The 17,329-nt window shown below is 45.7% G+C and overlaps 1 protein-coding gene across 6 annotated transcripts in view; it reads right to left on the bottom strand.

Annotated features, from left to right (window-relative positions):
• The window catches only part of NRBP1 (nuclear receptor binding protein 1), a 1,221,009-nt gene that overhangs the window by 1,067,171 nt on the left and 136,509 nt on the right, over window positions 1-17,329 (bottom strand). For all 6 annotated transcript variants that reach the window (XM_069605466.1, XM_069605470.1, XM_069605464.1 and 3 more), the window contains exon 3: window positions 7,755-7,877. In XM_069605466.1, the coding sequence (XP_069461567.1) occupies window positions 7,755-7,877 (123 nt within the window). The remainder of the gene's footprint in view (window positions 1-7,754; window positions 7,878-17,329) is intronic.

The following is a 17,329-nucleotide window of genomic DNA, read 5'->3' as shown; positions in this document are numbered from 1 at the left end:
TTTTGAACCATCTGTAACTTGTTAAAATGTTTTGACGACGTTCTTGCCAGAAGGGCATTACAGTAATCGAGTTTAGCTCCGATCGTGGCTCTAGCTTGTCATTTTTTGCTGGTTAGTAATGGTTTTATGGCATTGGTGAGTTTGGTGGTGTGGGCAGCAGCGGAGGCGATGGTGCCGACCTGGCAGTTCATGGAGAGAGGAGTTGACCTAAACTCCTCGAGTTTTTACAGAGGATGAGACGAGTATGATGGAATTGTCAATGTTGAAATTATTGCATTTTTTATTGAGTTTGGGTAGGATTTCCTTTGGACCTAAGGATTAACTCTGTTTGGTCTCCATTGAGGCAGAGGCTGTTTGTTGCCATCCATGTTTGGACAGTATTGTAGATTTGTAGGATTCCTTCTTTGTCTTGGTCGTAATCGCCTGTGAGGGGGAAGGAGTATCTGCGTATCGTCAGCGTAGTTCGTGTACGATATGTCAAGCGAGTCCAGTTTGTCAAAAAGGGGTTTTGTGAATAGGTTGTATAGGGTATGGGCGGTGCAGGATCCTTGGAGAACTCCACAGTGGATGGTAGTATGTCAGCATGGGCCTGGTCCGAGTATACTTTCATAGCCCTGCCCTCCAGGAATGAGGTTACCCAGCAGGTGGCGTGAGGGGAGAAATGGTCTGCGTTTGTTAGATGGGAAGCGAGTATGTCATGATCGACCAAATCAAATGCTGCGGAGAGGTCTAGAAGCAGCAGGAGGGCTGGTATGCCTCTGTCCATTATCTGCGATTTGTTTTTTTAGGACAAGGAGGGAAGTTCCGGTGCCATGACCTTTGCAGAAACCCGATCGTCTCTTGCCTAAGATGGCATTAGACTCAAGGTAATGTTGGATCTGTATGTGAGCAACTTTGTCGAGAATTTTAAGAAGGGACAGGACGGTGGTTATGGGTCGATAGTTGTTGGATCCACAGATTTTTTTTTTGTTTTTTTATAAGTGGCCGTAACCCATGCTTCCTTAAGGCTTTGTGGTACAGTCCTTGTGGTGAAGGATGAATTTATAAATGGTGTGATGATAGGGCGTCAGCATATTATTTGATGATGGTAGGCGGGCAGATGTCTCCTTTGCATGTGGATGGTTTGATGCGTTTGTTAAGGTCAATGACCTTGGATTCTGTGACTTCTCTGAAGGAGAAGAGGTGGCTGGGATTGTGGAGAGAGGTAGGAGTGGGTGATGGTATACCATCAGGTTTAGGTAGGGCAGCTTGTTGCGATAGGTTTCTATTTTGTAGTAGTTTGATTTTGTTCAAAAGCGCATCCTGAATACTGGAGCACCAAGCTTCGTCTTTGACAATTACGTCTAGGCTGGTGGTGGGTGTAATGAGGTCTTTGAAAAAGCAAACATTTCCTTGGACTTAGAATTTGCGGAGGAGATGCACTGGTTGAGAGCCTCAAATTTAGCTTTAAAGTTGGCTTTTCTGTAAATGGAGGAAATCCTTCTAAATTCTGTAAGGGTGAGATCATTGGGCGTAGATTTCCAAGTAGCTAGGGCCAGGCATTTGGAGGAACATAGGGTGGATAGTTCTTCGGTGTACTATGAGATGGTGTGCGTAGATTTTTTTTCTTTTTTGTTTTCATTGGAGCTATAGTATCGATGGCTTTGGTGAGGGAATGTGAGTAGATGTTGGCGAGGATGGTGGGATCATTGGAAAAAAGGGGGTTTACGTTCTTGAGTATCTAAGTGAGGGAGGAGGTTAAGTTCAGTCAATTTTTTTGGAACTTCTAGCTTTGGCCATTGGGGGGGGTAACAATGTTTTGGTGGTCGGGATGGTAGGGATAGTGAATTGTATGCATTGGTGATCCGTCCACGGCTGGGCCGAGATGGAGGAGATGGCTGAGGAACAGTTACGGTCAGCGAGCCAGTCTATAGCGCGTTCTTTGCGTGTGGGTTCTGTGATTTTGTGGGTGAAACCTAGATCAGAGAGCTCTTTGGCTAGAACTGCGGCTGCTTTGTCGTTTGGGTCATTCAGGCCAAGGTTGAGGTCTCCTATAGGATTGTTTTGGTGGAGTTCTTGAGGTCATTACTTAGGATTGGAAGAAGATTCTTTTGGCATTCGGCAGGGGTTCCAGGTAGTCTGTACGTGACAATTATGTTTATGGTGCTGTTGCGGAGATAGTTAACTTGGCATACAGGAGGTCTGCATGGTTTTTCCCAAGGGAGGTTGCAGGGTCTGATGGAGAGGCATTCCTTGGAGATGAGCGCTACACCTCAACCTTTAGAAGGCTTGCGATCTTGGCGTAGGATAGTGTATCCCTAAGGGATGTCGAGGGAGATGACGGGCCGGAGGCTTCGTGGAGCCAAGTTTCAGTGACAGCTAGTAGGTCGCGGTCATGGGTGGTGATGAGGTCATTGATCTCGAGGGCATGTGCTGGGAGGGAGCATTTACGAGGGCGCATTTAAGTGTTTTGTTGGATGAACGCCTAGGTGCATGAGTGGGAGTGTGGTTTGTGGTACTGGTGCCGGTGTGACTTTGTGGTGATGTTCGTGAAGGAGGTGGTTAGGAGTGAGGGTGGGCGGAAGGGATTCCTCGGGGGAGGAGGCAGTGGGTGTGTGGCTGTTTCGAGTGTCGGGATAGGATGTGGAGGGTAGTGATGGGGCGAGAGCAGAGTATAATATTTCTAAATTGGGCAGGAGTGAGGCACTCCTGAGCAAGTTGGGTTTGGTACGTGCTCTTATGTAGAAAGTCTTGTGGGGAGGGGGATATGGCTGATCAGATTGGACAGGTTGTGTGGGCTTGGTGAGGTATGTTTTGCTGGGATGGGTACAGATTGGAGAAGGGGGGGGATGGGGAGTGGAGGTATGGGGGTAGCATAATGTTAGTGACCCAGAAGGCTGTTAGGAGGAAGATTCCGGTGTTGGTGATATGCAGAGTCTGGAGCGAGTAGTAGGAGTGTGCGGTAGGGTGGGGGAGTTGGCCTAGTATACTTATGAGTATGCATTTGTGGGATGGGGCACTGTTGAATGGGGGGGTGGGTGGAACAAGGCGGTGGGTGGGCAGAGGTGTAGGCGAGGTTAGGCGCAGTGCTAGGTGGCATAAGAATAGGGCATTTATATGCAGTCAAACAGATGAACAATAACACAGGCCTGGCTGGGCACATAATACAATTATCAGTCAAGATTTGGCAGCATACGTGCAATCACAAGAACACAAGGAATCACAATCTCAAATTGAGAGTACAGGTGGATCGAGACAAAAGTGAAAATACACCAGTTTACACGTGGCACCGTAAGAAGTGGAATAAGATGTGTGTTAGAAGGCATAGTATTGGCAGGGCTAGAAGAGGATGTCTTCTCCCCTGTAATTGTGAGCATTTTCGGATGGTTAATAGCCAGACAGATAGTTTTCTCATCGACCGCTCCTTTGGGGTGCAGGGCGGAGGTATATGCCCTGTTGATCAAAGGTCTGTGCGGGCGATTAGATATTCCTCTTGAGTGTCTAGAAGCCAGCTGCCTTTGTTAGTGAGAGACAGAGGTGTCAAGTGCACAGCGAAGATAGTGTGCCAATGTAGCAGTAGGGTACTCACATGGCCGATGCAAGGTTGGAAGGGCAGCGTGACTAGCAGACTGTGCCTACGGCCGCAGACAGACGCAGACAGGCCCTTAGGATGCGGCCCTTCGGAGAGTCGGCCGGCTTCCGCCTTCCAGTCGCCGTGATTGGGTTATGAGCACAGTTGGCCAGCCAATCACAAGGCGGTTGGTGCGGGGCTCGATTCGCACCACAGTGCGGTCAGGCGAATCGAGCAGGCATCTTAGTAGTGGCAGCAATTTTGAATAATCTACCCTCACCTCACCTTGATCCACAGGAGAATGGCTACCCACCGTGTCACCATCAATGTGGCTTGTGACCAACATAGATAATACACTACTGGCTACTAGAGCAGATTTCAGAAACTCACTATCCCTCCTATAAATCCTTCAGGAGCTAAAGGTAGTGGACTGTGGAGACTAGGTAACCCGACTACTATGGACTAAGCACTATTCTCACGTTCACATGGGGTATTCTTGTATTGACAAGCTGTTTGCTTCTTCCTCCCTGGCCCCCCTCTATTCCTGAAGGGACCATCCACATTGTCTCCCTCTCAGACCATGCTCCGGTCTCACACTCCCCTCAGTCTCAGGTCCACTGAGCCCCCCCCCCACCCCAGAGGCCCTGGAGGTTCTGTAACCATCAGCCAGGAGATCAGAACATGCATCACCACTTCAAAAATGACCTCACGGAAGACGTGTCCTCAGCTGACGCAATTAAAGCAGTGATCAGGGGGGGGGGGAGGTCTTAAGCCCAACTGCTTCTTACTCGAAATCTAGTGCCTGCCTCCGGGGGCGACTTGGAAGAGGAGGTCCAGCTAAAGGAGACACCACACAAGCTCTCCGGCTCTCTTGGAACGAGTTTGTTTTGTTTGTTTTAATATTTGTCGTCATTTGAAAATAGCCAGAGCCAATGCCCATGTAGCGGAGCAAACTTCCCAGGCCCTGCTTAAGGTCAAACAGTATCACTATACTAGAGGGATCAAGTCTAACAAGGTCTTGGTCCGCAAATTGGCTTAACAGAGCCCGCAATAATGTCCAAACCCTACGAGATGAGGGCTTGCTCCATTTCACGGAAGACGATTAACTAGCTTTGCTCCACAAACATCACATGGAGGTGGCTGCCACTTGCCCCCACGCCCCAGAAACAAACGCAATGAGGGATTATCTTCCCAGCTCTCCCACAATGCTATGGTCACGCTACTTGAACCAATATCACTAGCAGAGTTCCCAGTGACATTCAATCCCTGAAACACGCCCATGGTGCCTGATGGATTCACCTCCTCTACAAGTCCCATCACGAGATCCTTTCCCCTCACTTCAGTTTCAACTCATTTCCCAGACACCGGTTCAATGACGCCCACCATTCACAAAACCGCCGCTATTTTGGTCTTGAAACTCATTAAGGACCCTACACTTTGACTCAGATCGCCAGATTACGCTCACTGAAACTAACATTTATTTTAAAATTCTTGCTTCTCAGTTGGTGACTGTGGTTTAGGTCGAAATGACTGGAAAAAAAAAAAATGTCGAAACGACCAAAAGTTCTAAAAATGCTACCACCAAAGGATCGAACACCAAAGGTTCGATCCTCTGGTGGTAGCATTAAAAAAAAGAAACAGGGCCTGCGGGGGTGACACCCCCGCAGCTGTCCATTTAAAATAGAAAAAAAGAAAAGGACCCTGCAGCGCCAGTTCCCAATCACAGGGGTGTGTGTGTAAGTGTTCAAACTTTTGGTAATTCGAACATTTCGTTTTCAGATATTTCAGCCTCAATAATTTTCACTTCGGTCAAATCACTGGGATTCGGTGACTGTTCTGCCAACCTTGGACCACACTGGCTTTGTCAGACGGTCCACCCAAGGTAACATTAGAAAAGCTCTCAATTTAGTTGGCAGAGCAGCTAAGATTCATATTAACGCTGGGCTCTTCATTTTAGATGACCACAAGGCTTTCGACCAGCTGGACTGGTCCCATCTCTCAGCTGTCCTTCACAAGTCTGAGCATGGTCCAACGAGATTCCAGCATTCTATACTAGACATGCACTCTGCTGACCCGGTTCTAACTCAAGGGTGTTTACCTCCCCCTGTTGTATATTCAAAAATCAGTAACTCGAGTTTCTCTTGGTCCCCCACACAACTGGCACACAAAACAACTTCACTCTTTATCTTGTTTAGGACACCAGTTGTACTCTCCTGCCAGGTTTTCACTCTTCTCTTTGGCTTTACAGCCTTTTTGCTAGTCCGGATATATCCTTCTCAGTACCCCTTTAGGTGATGTATTTCTTATACACCAAAGCTTTCTTATATGAACATACTTGCAACTGCCTGGTATACTCACCTTCCAGGGCTTTTCTCATGTGGGCTGTGCACACACTTCCAAACTTGATATTCTTTTAGGGTTGCTTTATCGGATACTGTATCTGCCTGGTATAGTATCCTGCAAGGGTTTCCCCATATGTGTATTTCACACAATCACAAACTGAAAGTCTTACATTTGTTCCGTTTTCCCTTTTAAAGAAATGCTCACTGGCTCATATATTTCATTTGGCATGGCTGCCAATACGCCCCCGTGTCCCTGCTTCCCTTTTGTGGGCTAGCCAGCTCTTGCTGGTGTACTTTGTTTCTCCAGCGACAAGCCGGTGGTGGTAGTTCGCCGTTTCTTTCCGTCTTGCCACCTTCGTTCCTCGGCTTTTCAGACTCTTGTGGTTCCTTCTGGCCTCTTCTGCTTGCTTTCGTGTTTTGGTAAGGCAAACACTGCCTCTCAATACCTGCAAACGCCCAGGAGCCCTGCGTCAGCTTCTGGTGTTGCTGCAGCGTTTCCTTGTGGTCGCCTTTCCTTTTCGTCATTGAGCCGGTTGGCTCCATGGCACACTCTGCAGCCCCACAGCCACTCAGTCCTTACTGAGAGAAGCAGCTTTCTCCCTCCAGCAGCACACCTCAGTCAGCTGCTTCAGCAGTTTAAATTTCCCAGCCACAGGTATGCACTCACAACTAGAGCGCAACTTGTGTTTTTTCTTCTTTGCTCCGCATTATTCGGCTCATCTTCCTCATTCCAGTATCCTTGTAGTTATGGGAATTGTAGTCCATTCTTGGTAGTTAACATGTAGTCTGGTTAAGTGTTCTCAATGTTCTTTAAGTGCACGTCCACTCTCGGTGACATTTGCAGAGTATGAGATGAGGACTACTGTACCCTTCGTAGGTGGATGAGGCGAGGAGTAACAATATGGCATTAAGATATTGAGAATGTATGAGGTTTCCTCAAAAGAGGAAGGGGAATTGGAATACCATGCCTTGTCCGATGGTGCCCCGATACTCTTCCGGAGGTTATCTTACCCCCCCCATGTGATTCTCCCTCATACAACCGCCCACAGGGTGAGAATCAGGTTGTGGCTGCCGTCCCCTGGCCACATGGGGAAAGGTCACCGCCAGGAAAGGAGTGCGCCCCCCATTGGATTCATCATAATATAAAAAAAACTCCTCATCAGCTATAATATAACAATGCAACAATAAGCCCTGGACAAGAAGAGGATATATGCTGTACTCTCTGGAGGCCAAAGCTTTTTTATCAGGGGCAGATCTTCACACATTTGAGTCCCTAGTAAGCTTCAGATTATGACTCACCAGGCGGCTGGGCAGGAAAAACACTACTACCAGGCTCCTCCGCAGAGGTGCAGTAGGGACTTGAGACTTTACACCATCAAGGAAAACTGCAAAACTAACCACCTAAGAGTGTCCACTTCCAGTTGGCGGTGCACCTTTGGATATATGACTGTTGAAAGTACAATTAATTTACATTTACATTGCTAGGGATTCAAATTGACGTGAGCTGTTTAGCTCATGGCTATAGCCCGGTACGATACTAGGATCCATTTCTGACTTCCCAGGCCAACTGGTGCCATAAACATACCTGTATCCAGGAAGATACAATTAGAATAGGGACACATCTAGTTCCCCAGAGGTAGCACTTTCCGCTTAGTGGGAGAAGCCAGATAAAAGCAGCTCCTGGTTAAATGCTGCTCAGCAAAATTCTTGTTTCAATCCCTACATGGCACTTTAATTTATACACTCATCCAGTCTCTGGAATGTTTACAGATCTCTTGTTTACAGAGGCTGATAAGAAAACATGGAAGTTTGCACATATTCAGCAGGTATTCACAAACCCATCCAGCCCTAGCATCACTCACCTCCTGCATCTTGAAGTTCTTGCGCTCTGAAAACTGGACCTCGTTCCAAACAACCTCCACACCTTCCTCTGTGTCCATAGCCAAGTAAGCGCTGTCTATGCCAGGAACATTGCGTTGGTTTACCTGCAAAATAAAGATCATCCACGTAAGAGGCTACCAAGTTAGAAAAATGTGTGAAACTTAAAAAGGAGAAAAAGAAAAAAGGGGGAACAAACACAGGGGGACACCAATCCATGAGACCCAAAAGCCTGGCTACAATAATTTTACACAACCAAATAAAGGTAGCAAATGAAATCATGCCCAAATGGAGGCAAACTTTGAGGTTCACACTTTGCCAATACTGTAGCCATTGTTACTTTGTTCTGAAACTAGGTGTTACATCCAATCCTTTCAAATTGTGTACATTAAATTTGTAAGTAAAATAACAAATACCTGTGACATTAAGTCTTGTACTTCGATGCAAGCATCCACACCATATAGAGAGAGTATTCAAAGTTATGTGCAAACCCAAATAATAAAATAAACACTGCATGTTTTACCACAAAAAATTGTAATTGAAGATAACTTATAAAAAGATCAAATATTCAAAAGGGCATGCTCTGAGAAAAAAAAATGAACTGCGTAGCCAAGACATGCGTTTCAAAAGAAAGCTCGTCAGCGCTCTTAGACACTTGCACAAACCGGCTTGTCAAAACAATCAGGGGGTGGTGGCCAGGCTCACAATGGCCAGCTACTCTCCCAGGGACATGAACTGAAGGCTGCCAAGACTATACCGTCACTGCAGTGTGTAACTGGTCAAGAGGCAGTCTTACAATGCCAGCTATCTGCTACTGGTAGAGCTCCAAGCAAAGGGGTAGGACTATTCAGGACAGTGACATTTAAAGGCCACCAGCAATGAGGAACTCACAGAATTCCAACCTCAGTGCTGTATAGAGGGCATCATAGGAGTTGAAATGCACTGCACTTTGGGAACTGCAAGAAAGGGGGGCTGGGGGGACATGGGGGTGGGGGACTTCATAATCTGTGCCATGCCAAAACTAGTTGAGCATTGCTTCAAGCAGCGCGATAGATGAATTAATGTATTTGAAAACTACAAGTCAAGCAAACTTTTCCTTCATATTGCACCCCTTTGTATTTAGTCTGTTTTTATCCTATCCTGACTTTTTGAAATAAAGTCTTCAGCTCCACTTCCCTTTTGCTCATAATTTTTTTTAAAAAAAAAGTTTATTTATTAAAACAAACAATACAAACAAAACATGCAGTGCATATATCGACAATTCAATTGTTCATTCTTTAATTTTGGCCACTGCTCCTCCCGCCCCTCCCGCCCCCCTTCATGAGCCCATTTATTCCACACCTTCTGAATCTGCCGCTCGTGGCTGGGTCTCGCTGCTCGTGGATCCCGTCAGGTTTGTATTGTTCCAAACAATTCCGCTATTAATGATCTCCATGCCATCAAGGTTCCTGCCGCCTCCCCCCCCCCCCCCCTACGTTGCTTGTCTCTTGCCATAGCGTTTCTGCCTCCGCCCATTTCTGCAAATCTTTCCACCAGACCTCCACCCGTGGCCTGTGGCAGGTCTTCCATCCCATGGCAATTCTTCGTTTTGCAAGCACATATGCACATATACGTCATAAATCCTGTAAGGTATAGGGGGCACATCGTCTCAGAGATTGGGTGGCGTCGACTAAGCTATAGGTTGTACACTGATGAGCCGCTCCAGGATTGGTGGACATCTGCGTAGTGCCAACATGGGGTGGACAGGTCAGCTGGGCTCTTCGGGGTGGAGCTGCCAGGCCAGGCGCAGTCTGTGTTGATTGATGACTGCGCTAACACGTTGCCCTTGTGGCCACACACACACTCATTCCTTAAACGACTCTTGTTGTCCTGCAAATCCTACAATAGGTTATAATAGGAATATTTAGGAGACAGGAGAAACAATATGCAATGTGAAACTTCACCGATACATCATTACACAAATACTTTTGACCTATTGACCAGGTGTCATAAGTCTGGGGGTTTTGTCAGAGGGCACGGGGTGAACTGCCTTGTCGTTCTGTTAGTTGTGGTGAGGGATTACTTTATGATAAGTTAGTACAGGGTTGGATATCTATCTCCAAGGACCATCAACTTGGGGTGAACTAGAGTACTACTGGATCAACAAGGGCACACCTCTGGCCCCTCAAGGCATTGGGGTTTAGGACCAGGTTGTAAATAATTCATTTGGCCGACCATGGCGGCGTCAGACATAGGGGAGGTAAATACTTGAAGCGGGTCCAGCAGAATGAGGGGAGGTGACGCTGTGCTGCTCGAGCACCAGCAAGCCCTGGCGGGCCTTGGCGGGAGGAGGGGGGAGATGGCCTTGTGGCTCTGCGCGATTCTGTGCCTGGGCTGCAAAATATACCATACGGGGGAATAGTTAATAAAGTTAGTAACATTAGGATGATTACACATTTCTATTGTTTATATATTCAGGTACTTCTTCATACGTAGCTATAAGAGTCTGGCAGTGGCACATGCATTACATAACAGTCGAACATATATTGGTAATTCATAAAGCAACAGATGGATAACATGAGGTAGCATCAGGTTGGGTTGTGTACTCAGGAGCATAGAAGCAATACGTTCATATGTGATTATGAATTTGCATTCTTGGCTATAACACTTAAACGTGTTCCACTGTATGGCACAAGTATTTTTAGTAATGCTTTTTCGCCTTCCTTTGTACATTAGCAGCAATCGTTTCCCCTCTTCACCCAGATCTCACCCTCTACTTCGGACCTCAACCGGTATGCCATTTATAAAGACTTTGCATTAATTCATTTTGTATATAATGTATATATATTCTCTACGCTATTATGAAAATTGTAAAAAACTTTAAAAATGTCAACTATTATGCTCTTTGACTGCAAACAACAACTTTGTTACTGCAATATCTTTTTATGTACAACTAAGCTGTGAGTAATCTTATGCGATGCGCCCGACTACCTGTGGGTTTGGTGCGCAATACAAGTAATAAACTAAACTAGTTAGCACTAGGTGGGCTCCTTCAAGCCCTTTCATTGAGTCGTCAAGGCACCTGGTATCTTACAAGGGGCGGAGGTCATGCTTACTTTATCAACGTTATAAGCGTCATCCCTTCCCAATACCTGTGTTATAATTTACAAAACAACTCTGAATCGTTGGGCTTTGGTATGCAGTTAACAATTCATTTGGGGGACGTGGGCAGGGGTTCATACAGGAAGGTTATGGACACATTTTCAAAGGTTAGATGCCAGGTTGAGGCCTGTTCGATTGGGATGGTTCCTGTTATTTTCCAGACTTGAACCACGAGTCAGGTCACTTTGGGGGCAGTGATGTACTGCGAAAGGTAAATGATAGCGTTTGTTCCGATACTCGTTTGTGTCTGGTTGCTCATGAGAACGGGTCTCCAGCGGATCTGCCATGGGGTGGAGGCGCAGGGGGAGTGCATGGCTCCCTGCGCGCAGTGAGCGGGGGCCAAGCTGCAGCTTTCACAGGCAGGCTGTTTCATTAGGGTTTTTGGTCGTTTCTATCTAAAATGGAGTATTGAAGCTTTCAAAAATGGTGCCCATGGTATATTACAGTACAAGCCGATTGGCCCTGTGTGTCGATCAGCAGCCACCCTGCCACCCAAGCACAGGTGCATGGGGGCTGCTGACGAGCCACGAACCTCACGGAGGTGGGGCATGTCGGGGAGGAGGTCCTATAGACCTATCCTCCCATACAGTCTCCAGCGCAAGTTAATTATCCTCAAACAATACATCCAACAAAACGGCCTATGTGTCAACGCAAGAAAATCTGAGATCCCGATTCTACAAAAAATGCAAAAGAATAAAGAAATCATTGGGGAGGAAAAAAGTGTTTTGAAAATGGGCAAGGAAACAATTGAACTGGTAAAACAATGTACTTAGGCATGTGCATCAGTTCCAGCCTCAACGATGCCCCTTGGGTACAAAAAACAAAGGACAAATGCAAGCAACTGACAGCCCAAGCTTGCAACATGAACAGAAAATACGGCAAATACTCAATGAAGCCCATCCTGAACTTCTATAAATTGAAGGTTGTTCAAGCATTAATACATGGAGGAGACGGTGGTCTTGGATGTCCAGCAGATTTTTGGGCTTCACTTGAACACTTATTTTGTTCTGAAGTCCTGCGGCTCCCGTTGGGCGTTCCTACTGTGTGCATAAGATAGCTCGGCCTCCTATCCATTCATTTAATAATGATGTGGAACACACTAAATGAGTATCGTAAAATGACTGCAAAGAAGGTAGAGCCGCAATACGCAATTCTCAAAAGATCTATCCAGTGATAACAGTGTTAACAAAGTGGGCCCACCGATACGAAAAATCTTTGACATGGGTGCTAGCAGAAGCCTTCTACAAAACAATCCAAACAAAGTCAAATCCATGTTATGGTCACAAGACTGGATAGACACTGGTGAGACATGTGCCAAACACAGAATCATGAAGATGGTCCCTCCTGAAGCAAGGAAACAGAACAAGATCCAGTCATATTTAGAAAGGTTTCCAGGAAATAAGCGTAGGTCCCTTTTTATTAAGTTCCGCTTAAATCAATTCCACACAAGAGAAAACTTGAGCATCCGGATAAAAGATGGATCTGCACCATTAACATGTCGGGTGTGTAGGGACAACAACAAAACTCTGAAACACTTAACCTCATCATGCCCACAATTGAGACAAGAACGCACTAATCACCTGTGAAGGTTTATTCTAACAAAACCAACATTGACTGGTGGAGTGAGTCCTTTCAGGATACAGATCGAAAACTAACCATTGAATTAACTTTCTTTCTAGAAACAATGGTGGAAAAATTGTCAAATGTAGAAGAGCTTAAAACTTGTCCCAAGACTCTTGGTACCAGACATTGAGCAAATAAGGAAATTAGCGACTGATGGTCAAGGACTTATGTTGGTTTTGTCTTAAGCGTTCTCTTCTTTCTCACTTGCTTATATTTTATGTTTTTTTATTGTTGCCTCTTTTCTCTTTAGTATGTGTTATTCTATTTTCCTTTACCTGAAATGGAACATGTGGTACGAACTCCTTTTTCTTCTCCTTTTTAAACGTTTGTAACAAACCAATAAATTTTTAAAAAAAGGATGCTCTAAAACCAGATAACCAAAGAAGATTTCACAATACACGGTAAGATAGCTCAGCTGTCATGCTTTGTAGCAGAAAGTGCGTGTGTTCATCTGTAGGTTGCAGGTTCAAACCTCGGAAAGGAAAACTCAGCCTTTCATTCGTTCAGAGGTTGATAGAGTACCAACTTTGTTTGAGTAAATAAATATTTAAAAAACATTCCATGTACTGTTATTCGGCAAAAGCACTATATAAATAAATTATAATCACTAAGAGGATTGGTCTGATGGTGCATAAGGGAGTGGTTGGGCGGTTATGACACACCATGCTTCACATGGACCATGCGATTAATCCAATGATGCCATCACCGCTTACCCTGGGATAGCCTCTTCCAATGTGGCCAGTGGAAGGCAGACACTACCAGATTCTGACCCTGGGGGCAGCTATACCAGGGAGGAACACATGGAGGAGGCAGCTCTCAGGGGGATGACAAGACCTCATTGGAAGAATACATGTCCCACTTTTCTTTTCAGAGATACTCCTCTTGCTCATGCCCTAATGGCATATTGTAACCCTCTCCCTAAAACCCGTTACGTCAGCTTCATACGATCCCCCCAACATCCAACACAGAGTGATATGTTGATAACCAAGATGAGGAGGAGGCAGGGAGCAGTGCCGATTACACCCAGTGAGATCCATTGTCAGCTTCAACATCATCATACCAAAACTACTTTTACTACTGAGACGAGAAAGAGGAACAGAGCCATAAAGTTGACAAGAGCTAATAAGAGAACTGACCAATCTAGCTTTTGGAAGTTGCTTTGAGCTGCTGGGAAGTTTAAATTGCCAACAGCTGACAGACCGAGACCCACAGAAGCTGGATGGAGCAGAGAGGAGACCAATCAGCAATCTACGTTAGAGTCTGCCAGGGAAAAAACAACCAAAGCAGACCCCTACCGTGCAAAGGGAAGCCGAGTGGCAGAGGACCCGCTGCCTGTATCGGAGAGGAGTGGGAGTGGCGCAGAAGGGAACCGAACGCAGCAAAGCTACAGTGGCTAATAGGACACATGTTGAGCCAGCAGGCAGCTCGGAAAAGCAACAAAGCACTGTGAGAGGCATTTAAAGCACCCGCTAAGCCCAAGGAAGGGAAGCTGGTAACCCAGGTGCCTGAGAAAGCATGCCGCTGCATGATAATAGCAGAAAGGACGCTGAATGAAACGTGAAGTGTTTAAAGAGATCTTGTACTATACCACCAACGGGTCACTGGACCATACATGAAAAGAAGAACTCTAATAAATAAAAGTATGGATGTGGAAACAAACTTTATGAAACCGGCAGTAAGAAGCTAAACATGGGGCAATATATCTTTTTGGGTAAAAGAGAAAACTGTCTTCATGTCCTGGCAGAAAATCATACCAGGTAAACTAAAACAATACAAAAAAAGACTATACGTCAAGTGATTGAAAGACTACCCAAACATCCTGGCAGGAGAGTATACCAGGCAAAGTGAAAAGGTGTGAGGGAAAACCTGGAAGCGGAGCATACCAGGTGAACTGCAAGTCTGGGACCCACACCCAAACTTTTAGTAGAAAAAAAAAAAAACAAGGAGCTCTACCTTTGGGATCGTTACTTGTTTTGCATTGAAGGATGTACTGGGGAAGGGAGTCGCTCCCTGGAACTGTGACTGCACCAAGAGGGGAGAGTTTACCCTTTTGGGCTGAACTTCTTGTTTTATTTCTTTGGAGCGAACACTCCTAGGAAAGCAGAATCATTCCCTGGAACTGAAAACTGTTCACAGAGAACATTTTGCTGCATTTATACCTTTTTATTGGAGCTGAACAGGTGTAGACTTTAAAGTGTGAACAATATTGTTTCCGATTCTCAGAGTTAATTTTTGGAGTGTGTGGGCTAGGATAGGATTTTCAGACAGACATATTTGGATATGGACTTCTAGACAAAAGACACTGGTTTGGTTGAGATATGGAAAATCCCTATTAACATAGGGATAGTAGGCATTTTCCAAGCCCCCTTTCCATTTAATAAAAGTCTATATCCAAACCATGAGTCCTCTGTGTCTAGGCTCATTTCTGCCTCCTCACAACCTCCATTCTCATTACTATGGCAGACTTTCAATGGATTCATAATTGCGCCATGCAAACAAACTATATTCCAGACAACACTCATCTAAACTGCAGACCGGTTCATTCTACCTTTTGCTGCTCTCCCTCTCAAGTTCTCTGAATCTGCAGTTACAAATGTGCGGTAACAGCAGTGACATCATAAAAATAGAAATAAGGTAGTAAAATGCTAAAAGCAAATTCCAGTAGTGTAGGTTACTATATAGGGTCGATATTACAGTGTCAAACAACTTTGATCCGAAATGCCGCAATGTGGGCACTTATTCCCTGGTTACGTTGAGGAGCAAAGCAGACACTAGAGACACTAAGACTGCAACTAGTACAAGACTTTAAAGATCAACGAAAACCACAAACTGCCAAAATCCATACAGGATGGGTGCCAAATTTGCACTCACCATTGGCTAGGGATATTTGGCTCTTGGTGCTTAAGAAATGGTGTGCTGTATGTATGTATAGAATTAAGTTAATAAAAGGGCGCCTGGCGAAGAACTGATATACCCAGGAGGGTACATATAGATGCCAAAAAAAATCAGGATGTGAAATCCTACAAACACACAATGTGGTTCTGAACATATGAATTTATTTCAAGAACACAAGTTCATTCTTTAGTTTACACAACTTTCGATAAGCACGAAAGCTCAAGAACAACGGACAGGAGTGATTGTATATGGTGGAAATACAAGGTAAGTATCAACCTCTTTGATGTTGCGGTCAAAAGCTCCTACTAAGAGCACAGACACATTTGACAATTTGAAAGACCTATATTTAAACAGAGTGCACCCGAGACAGAAAGTGGTCCAGGGTGTGGTTAACACATGGTGTACACAACATTATCTACAAGACATACACAAAGAAGGGTTTTAGTAGTTGTGTCACGGGGGATCGACACAGGTGTGTTTCGGCCATGGAAGGCTTGATTGTAGCCTGGTTTGTATTGGCCTTCATCAGGATAAACACCAGTAGTGGTTCTGTCTGTAATATCTGTGGATAGATGAGGGTTTGCAAGGATCTCGGGATAGAATTGTCTCATTTATTATTTAATAAATAAAGGCTTAGTGGTGTCGTATCGAAACACAGCTTACCTGCTGCTATGAAAGCAGTGGTGATGGTGTATATAGCCAATCCTTGGATTGTTGCTGGATGGTTGGTGCAGTAATGCACTTAGAAACAACCGTGGGTTCCCGATGTATTGATTTGTGTCAGGATTCCCGTGACTTGAGAAGGGCCTGGAAAGGTCCCTGGTCTGGGGAAACAAATTGGGGGAAAATGGAGGCATCTGACAAACCATTCAGAGCATAAGTGAGGGTGTTTAGTGACCCTAGTCAATTACAATTGCTGGATGGAGAGCCCACTAATCAAGTGGATTTTGTGGTGGGTGTCATGGAGAGTCCAGAAAGACAATTGTGTCCAGACGGGTGCCTAGAGGACTAATCCAGTCGTCTTTTTTTTTTTAAGTTCCAGGGCGGACTTTGTGTAATGATGGGAAACCCATCTATACAAAATCACCCCAGAATGTGTGGACAATGCGGTCTAGGTGACATGGCTAAGTGTTGCTGACCGCTCGCCGCTGTTCCAGATAGTTCAGTGCGGTTGTTGCCCGAGGTCGTAGTAGCCGTGGGAATACACCCGTTACCAATTATTCAAGTGTGGAGAAAGACCGGTAGTGCGTCCGTGGTTCGCTATTTTTCTCGGGGGACTGATAGGTGCTATAATCATAGATGGTATGTGCACCCCAGACAAATAAATAAAATACAACGTAGTTCCTGAGCGTGCCTACTTGGTAACCAATGTATAGTGTAGACAGAAGAATTCATGGTCGTCGAAGTAGTCCTGGTGATGGAAGTGTGGCGAAATGAAGTAATCGGGAGTGCTCCGGCTTCTAAACAAAATAAAGTGCGTCTAGATGCATATTCGCCAGGTTTTGAAAAACTTACCGCGAGCTGAGAAAAGTGCGCGTCGTCGGGTGCTCCACAGTCTCAAATGGTTGCTGTGACGTAGGTTAGACACGCCTGCTGATAACCTGGTCCCTGTGTGATGCAGGGGCCAATGGCGCGGGGGGTGGTATGCTCGGACCAATCGGCGTGGTCCATGACGTCAAGTATCAAGGCACCCAATCAGAGGTGTACCGCGAATGGAAAGTGAAAGTGGTCGCCTGGGTGAAAGCGAACTACTCAGAGCGCTGGGAAACTTGGGACATGTGGTCCCGGGTGTCGTGATGCCTACCCCCGGAGCACCAGGCCAGGCCCAGCAACCCCGGAAGCAGGCATCATGCCCTCGGGTAAAAGCCCAGTGGCCCCTTATAGGGGCTCTTTGGACTCA

The sequence above is a fragment of the Ambystoma mexicanum genome, chromosome 4p, assembly GCF_040938575.1.
Source record: "Ambystoma mexicanum isolate Mex_15411 chromosome 4p, UKY_AmexF1_1, whole genome shotgun sequence".
NCBI classification, from domain to species: Eukaryota; Metazoa; Chordata; class Amphibia; order Caudata; family Ambystomatidae; genus Ambystoma; species Ambystoma mexicanum.
The sequence above is the reverse complement of the archived record's forward strand: the minus strand, read 5'-3'. Positions and strand labels throughout refer to the sequence as shown.